The following is an 8,084-nucleotide window of genomic DNA, read 5'->3' as shown; positions in this document are numbered from 1 at the left end:
GGAAAGTCTTGGGACGCTAAAGTGGGTATGTCCTGGTGGCCGAAACGTAGTACTAATATCGATGTTTAGATAACTCAAGAGGTTAGATGGTTAGTTAGGCAATTTTTTGCAAGTGTAATTGGGTGTCTCTATGAATCCACATCCCCTTAACACATTTATCGTCAGCAGGCGAGTATTTCGTCGGTCGGAGATGTGACAACTAATTTAACAATGCCTGTGGAAAAATCCAGCAATCAAACTGCCGTTCCGAGTCTTCGCAAATGTCGTAATGAATCAAAGTAGTGTGGAAGAACATATACTGGTAACACGCAGAGCAGAAAGGTCGCTACCATGACTCATGAGCCAAGTCAGAAAGTGCAAGTACTGCCTGCAGAGACTAAAGTACCCTCAAAGTTAAACTAAGTGTAGAATCACCGCATAGTACGTTATGTAACAATTGCTCCCTTTAAATATATTTTATCTGTTTCACATATCACACTTATCCAGTTGTTTTCCTGATTATTGTTTTTCTCTATTTGTAGATATTTATACACGATTGTGACAGTAAAACGTTTCAGTTTAGGGCATCCTTTTATGGAATTTGTTAACTTCGGGAGTTGATTTTTTAAATCTATTAAGAGCTACTTATGGTGGTTTCAAATACTATGTTCTTCAAAGAAAAGTCAAAGTTTTTACATTATGTTTAGTGAGCTCAAATTCAGTACTAAGTAATGTGAGAAGTTATTTTCAGACGATATAGTAAAGAGCGTGAGCAATGGCAGTATCCTAGGCGATAATAAAGCAAACATTGGCTGAATACGAAACGACAATAGGCATTTTAAATGAATTTAAAACTGACTTATTTTATGGCAACATTCAGTATTCAACACAAGTCAATATTTTGAATGCGTTAAAATGATTGACGCTTTCCGCACGAGTTATACGAGTTTGACTAGATTAAAGACCTTGGAGCCAGTCTTGCATTTCTGCTGTAGGGTGGAATGAAGTTATTTAGCGTTGAAATATCGTATTTTTACGGCACAGAAGCAGAATAGTAAAGATGACATCCTTAATGTGGTTCGACTCTAGCATCATTCAGGGCCTACAGTGCTCGGTCGATCAACTGAAACGGCTGGCCACCGCTGACTATGCCATGAATTGACAAGCAAACTGTTACAATGGTAATGATTAGTGGGAAGTTGACCGCTCATTGTGCGGTTATGTGGTATTTGCGAATGAAGCCAGCCAAACATGAGAGTCGCGCTTGAATACCTCATTGCTCCATTCGCCAAACATTGAGTTGACCGCTACTGCATGATTTATAATTTCCAAAAACTGTGGAGTACCTCCTACACCTAAAAACATCTCAAGCTCCTTGCCAGCCTTAATAATTTTGTGTTCTCTTGATTCGAATATTGCAAGACGCAATTTTGTTCCATAATTTGAAGCCGAATGGTTTACATTCTAGCAAATTAGTTAGATCCAAGAAGACACGCTTTAATAGCATTTTCAATAGAAGTTCATCGACTCGAAGTTACCCTTTAAGATAGTTCACGTAAAATATCTTGAATTAGCTCCCTATTTTAGAATGCTAAATCGAGTTTGTGTTGGCAAAAGAGCGCCACCGAGATAGGTAGGTCCACCATCACTTGTTATTGATTCCTTGTATTAATACTCTAGGAAAAATCCGGCTCCATTGCCAAAACTTCCAGTGAAATTATTGCTTTATCCTAGTATCACCATGCCAATTTTTTTTGCATTGTGTTAGTTTATTGTTTAATTTATTCGTTGATATAAATAATATAAGGGATACGAGATATTAGCCTTTAAACCAGTGCTTTAAGAGTCTTTCAGAAGGCAGACTGGCCGCATAAAATTCACAGGTGCATTGAAACATCATTTGCGACGCCATACTTCAATGTTAGCAATGCCAGCTCTTGAATTGCAGGAATGTGGAGTGTTCAAACACGGACTAGACATTAAATGGGCTTAAAATATAGGGTTAGACATTTTAAAAATTAGTAGTTATTTGATTATAAACGTTATTTCCACTTTTAAAGACTAACAACAACTATCATATAGTTACCGAAGTTCACGACTAATCATTGATCCTTGTCAATAGAGCAAATTCTTCGTATCACTTTCATGCGTAAATTATTACACAAATTAATCAAAATACATCAGTCATTAATGCTGAATGATCCTTTTAATAATGTAGGACTTAGTAATTTCAGTTACTTGATTGACACAAGCGGGCATTCTTTGCTCATGCGCCATAGTAAGTTGCCATTTCTTCTAACCTGGGGGCCTTGAGCTTCGACGGTACGTTACTATGTCGTGACTTCGGGGGAGGCCAGGGTCACCACATAACTCAGCAGTGTGTCAGTTGGAAATCAGCCTCCATAGTTCATACGTCTTATTCCCTTAATGTAGCATTAATTCCCAGTAGTCTTTTTATCCATTCAACTGCTGCTCAAACTAAAAAGGCATAATCTTCACACCAAGAATGCCCTACAGCTATTTAACTGATTCCTACTCAACCAATCCTTTTGAATTAGGTTTCTTTACAACTAATTATCATCATTATCATCAGTCACATCTATGACTCCCGGTTTAGGTGAGCAAACAGAGGTGTCGTCTCTGTGTGTCGCTAGATCCCATAATTAAAATCACGTCAAACGTAACAGTGGAAATTTAGGAAACGACAGTGAAATGCTTTATTTTGACGCGGTAATTTATACCCTGGATTTTGGAGTATCAGACCCATTTTTAGATTCCCTACGAGGATTGTGACGGAAAAGTTGGAAATAGTTTCACCGATATTGGCACTTCGCAGCCCCCTCAGTAGCAGTGGCTCATTGAGGTTATTACCTAAAGTTGATTGGCTATAATCAGTGTTAGGGGCTGGCGCGTACCTCCAGGAGCACAGTCGCGCGGCCTGACATTTGCGCAAGCGCAGCGCGTGTGCACGCTGTGGGGGCAACCAATCAGGGAATTCGGTAACCACTGTAGCACGCACTTAAATTCCGAGTACGTCCGACAAAAGAAAAGCAAGACCTACCACTGGAGAAAGAACCATGAGAGGTCCGCCGCAGCCGACGCATCTGCTGCTGCTTCTCGCCTTGCATTGCACTCAGTGCACGTTGCGAGTGAGAGGAGCTACACAGCCAGTCATGCGCATGGACAAAAGTGCCACTGGTGGCACTTTCCCCTATAACCCCTTCTATGACGGTACGTTGGCGCACGGCCACTGTAATAATGTTTTTTCAAAATAACCCCAATTTTGTCGCATCATTAACCGCAGAATGGCATGATGAATTCTGCTTGATAGTAGCATCAACAGGATCTACCACAACTTTTAGTTGTATTTGATAAATTTATCTAATTATTGCGTGGATTTATAGCTTTGTATTACCTCAACACTTCTCCAAAGTCCTTTGCCAGTCTCCAGCATCTGTTAAATGAATGAACTGTAATGGTCTAGGGAAACGGTTTTGCCGTGTCACAGACTCTTTGAAAGGTGAAGATGCGTTCAACTAATTGAGAATGATAACAACATGTGCGGCGTGGAGAGCTTTTCAATTGAGCGCATATAAAATAGTAAAGATTAGGCAATGGGAGGCTCAAATGCAGGAACAGTTAATGACCAAATTGTAACGACTTCGTAGTACTTTATTTTTTTAAAGGTAACTGAGGGAAAGATTCGACAGGGGAGTTATTTGCTCCTCACCTTCAGGAGTTTTGCACCTGATTGGTATCGTGAAGTAGCAAGATATGGTGATAGTTACCGGTAGGCCCAAATTCACACTAATTTGGGAAGCGAAAGAAATAGGTTTGGAAACCAACGTATAAATTCACAAAGTGCAAATTAAGTGATGGCAACTTTGTGAGGAAAACGCAAACGTTATAAGAAAATGAGTTTGTTGTAGTCATATTTTCCTCGTTAAACCTGTAATCAACGGAATTCATTATTGAAGTCTTAATCAAGGATTATGAATGACTAAATTGCAGAACAAAATTTTGCGTAAATGAATGGTGTTACGTATTTAATTTGGTTGAAATTGAAGTAGGATAAAAAACTACGTAAAGAAATGTGAACATTCACTCCAAGGCTTAATAGATTCAGTAAAAAAACGAGAAACTTTTAGTGCAATAACGAGGAATTTTCCGTCCAAATCCCTTTTTTGTATTTTTTGATGGATAGTGATGATTTTAATCAAAAGCATTACATAGATACGTTTAGAAAACACCAACGTGAAAATGGCGCTATAAAGCGGAATATTTCTGTCTTAAATCCTATTCTAAGCTGAGCTGAATGAGCATTGGCTGTCCGACGAAAAGTGAGGGAGGTGAACTCTGTGTTAATGTAGTTACGTTCCTTTGAAGTGATGGTAGATGTAATTAATATTGACAGATCTTTGTTCAAAATAGTGGATCTTAGGTGTGCTATCCTGTGACCCATGACATGGGTCTACGTGCAGTAGCCCTAGGTAGGTAGTTCTCTGTGCTCATTTGAATTTTAAATGAGCGGTTTACAAAAATTCGAACACCGATACCAACAATAAATGACGTTAGCGCTCAGACAAATCCTTTTAATAACGGCGGTGAGCCTTTGTTTGATGAATAATGTATACATATCCCTTAAAATCGTAGGAGTTTTCAAAAGCATTAATCATTTTATTGGATTATGTTTCGAGGTTATGAAACCCAAGGAACCCCAGCTGTAGCCATTTTATGCAAATTAAACGAATCTGAAATTGGACAGGTTCGGTGTAATTGTGTAATATCCAACTGTCGACTTAAAAAGGGAATTTAGAGCACAATAGTCTATTTGCGGAAGGTATAAGGCGGCATCGTTAAGCAAATGAGTCCAAACAATTACCTATTATTTTTCGAAAACTTCCATAACATCAAGCTAATTTCTACGCCTGCGTCACAGTCTTGTAACCGTTTTAAAGCGTGTGAACAGGACGATCCTTTGGGAATGATCTCCGGTGCCATTACTGACGCCCAAATATCGACCTCCTCTTACATCGAAGAGGGCGGCTGGGCGATCAGCAAGTGCGCGCCGACAAACGCTCGGCCCTTCCTCGCCAATGGACTAGCTTGGTGTCCCAAATACAAGTCCTCCACGGAGTGGCTACAAATAGACCTAGGAGTTAGGGCGACGGTGCGTTTAGCTCTCAAGTACTCCTCTCATTTTCAATCTGTTGACACAAATGTGTAAAATTTTCCAAACGTCTTTTTTCTGAGTATGAGCTGCGTCATTGAATAGGCACTAAGTCTTTACGTTATTCAAGAATAACAGATATAGTAAAGCATAGAAGCGTCAAGTTTTATCCAACTGAAGTTCCTTTATGCTACGTTTGTCAATTGTTTTATCCGTCAGCGAGCATACATTTCCTTAATAGTTAATAATATTGATTAATTAATTAGTTAATCAACAGTAGTTTAATGGAGGTAAATCGTTAATCGACACTGCGGTATAGGACAGGGGGATTGATGAAATAAAGCGCTCATCGAGTGGAGGCTTTTACGAAAGAACGAAAGCGAAAGGTAAGTAGTTCAGAAGAAAAGCCTCGTGCTTGTTTTGTGTAACGAATATTATCACAGCATAGCAAAAGCAAATAAAAAAATCGAATAACCCGACACATGGAATTACTGTGAGCTCGACTATATAATCGTTGCTGATGCTGCAGTTGCTTAACGAAAATAAATCACGAAAATCTACTTTTAATCATGTAATCATGCTTTTCAGGTAGTCACCAAAACAATGAGTGGGAGGATTATGATTGAAAGGTACACATGACTTTTCCCACATTCTCAATAGTTGCAATATTTATTTACGTTTGATATGGGCAGTGTAATGTCTCTTGCCGTTTTGAAGCCAAACTTGATTAACCAACGTCATTAAAGTGGCCACAGGAACATAGATGAATATGTATCAAATGGATGTGCGGTTGGAAAATTCGCATTGGTGTTTTGAGCGTAACTGCGCTCCAGCAGCCATAGGCCTTCTCACCGCCGATTTAAAGTTGAAACTTTAACCTTCACCTCATGAGCATAGTCGCATTCGATTCTAGCGCATAGCTGTTTGACCGCAATTTGATTAAATGGGTGGGAGATTAACTGCGGAAATTGACGAGGATGCACTAAGCTACGCTGATGCCTGCTAAAACACGAATTCCTGCTCTTTAACTAAGGCTTAGATGTGTTTCTCGTCTCTCATTGTGTTTTAGTAAACCGCCCATCAATTAATACCAAGTTCTGTAATAAGTAAATTAAACAATTGAGGCGTTTTGAATAGTTTTATTATCAAGCCCCTTTTATTCTGCAGGTGACCCAACACGGCTGCTGATGGGGTCTCAGAATTGACAAAGTAATTAATCCATTGCACGTTAGACCTATTCCACACAGGCTATTTTCATTAAAATTCTAGTATTTGCGAAGAATGCCGGTTGAAATCCACACACAAACATGTAGTCGATCAATTAATCATGATATCCTCAAAGGTAAAAGATATTGCCGAATTTTAAAATGACATGGGATCGTCGAAGCCACCTTTGGGCATTTTTTACTCACTTAAAGTGTGGTCATTCCTGCGGATGACATAGGCAGCACCCTATCAGCCGCACGTGTGGCTCGTACCGTCGCAGGCGTGGATTCACTCGACCTTTTCTACTAATGCAAGCAAACCAGCTTGGGTGGATTTCTTGCGTGAATGCTCGCCAAGGCCGGAGTTCATCAGCCTGCATAGGATTTCGCTGTGTTCCAAACATGCTTTGTACTTTGACTTCACCATTTCGACCCACATCACTTTTCACGTCATCCAAGGGCAAATTGGCCCAGACAAAATATGCTTTTGAAATATGTGCCCGAGGTCTGTTTCAGTGGATTTAGTATCCTTCAATTCCTATTCATTTTCGAGGTATGAATTTGGTGGTTCTTCAGCGCATACAGGAGCGAAACTAGTGGAAATTGGATTATAACATTCTATTGCTAGGAGTTTTTGTCTTTATTTCCGTCGTTGAAGTCTTTGGAGTTGTAAACCTGCTACTTAAAATTAGTATATCATTGTGACACAATCCTATGTCGTCAACGTATGTCATATAAGACCCATAGTTTCAGCTATTAAACTACTAAATTTAAAATAATTTGACAAAATACTGGTGCCCTCTTCCAAGACTATCATGAGAAGGACTGGAGTTGTAGAGTATCCTAAGTTTAATTAGAACATGAGCAGACCACATGCTGAATTAGATAGTTGATATATGGACTTTAACAAATTTCAAAGATCTGCAATAATTTTGAATGAACTTGTGTTTATTTGTTAGAAAATAGGAGGTTTAATTTAAGGCATAACTTAGTTGATGGGTCTTAAGAGTCGTCAAAAATATACAGGAAGATACTCTAAATCACAGCCGGAGCCTTTGAGACTGCAACAGAGGTAATTTACCCATGCCTTGAACACGATTGAAGGATACCCAAGTGCTGTTATTAAGAGGGTTTTTGAATTATAACCTCCCTGCCTCAATTCAATGAGGTTTATGGATAAGAAGCTCAAGTTACTCGAAATAAACCTCTGTTTTTTTCCCTAACCCCTTATCTTCACGTTTTAGATAACTGGTGTGCTTTTACAAGGACGAGGAGATGGAGATGAATGGGTAGCTTCATACACACTCTCCTTTAGCGATGATGGAGTCTTGTGGAGATTTGCTAACGATCTTTACCATAATCAAAGGGTACGGTGGTGGTTTTGAATATGGCTAATTGCCAACTGAATGATTTGTGGCAAAGTAGGGGTCTGGTGTATGTTAAGGTGGCCTCAGGGATAGTATCAATAAGGTGAAATCTTAGACAAAAAATGAATCACATTTTTATCCCTAAAATGAAAATCATTTGTTAATGCTCTTAACTTAAGGGCATTGAGATTGTCGTGAATGATACTTGTTTGGATACATTATTGCAGTACTTGCAGCAACCATACCGACGAAATATTTCTACTTAATACGGGTAAATAAAATTAGAAGTATTTATTTTAAAAAATGACCTGTCACTCATAACTAATGTACGAAGTCCACTATTTACCCACATACATCAATTCG

At 39.1% G+C, this 8,084-nt stretch overlaps 1 protein-coding gene across 1 annotated transcript; it reads left to right on the top strand. All coding sequences in view use genetic code 11, as the record gives it.

Annotated features, from left to right (window-relative positions):
* Positions 1-3,056: 3,056 nt before the first annotated feature.
* On the top strand, positions 3,057-6,664 carry EGR_00171 (hypothetical protein; the record flags this gene model as incomplete). The annotated part of the gene is made up of 3 exons (XM_024489420.1): positions 3,057-3,210; positions 4,938-5,166; positions 6,568-6,664. The coding sequence occupies 3 exons, from the start codon at positions 3,057-3,059 to the stop codon at positions 6,662-6,664; spliced, it is 480 nt and encodes a 159-aa protein (XP_024356098.1).
* Positions 6,665-8,084: the final 1,420 nt, after the last annotated feature.

The sequence above is a fragment of the Echinococcus granulosus genome, assembly GCF_000524195.1.
Source record: "Echinococcus granulosus chromosome Unknown EG_S00001, whole genome shotgun sequence".
Taxonomy (NCBI): domain Eukaryota; kingdom Metazoa; phylum Platyhelminthes; class Cestoda; order Cyclophyllidea; family Taeniidae; genus Echinococcus; species Echinococcus granulosus.
This window is presented reverse-complemented; position numbering and strand designations above follow the sequence as displayed.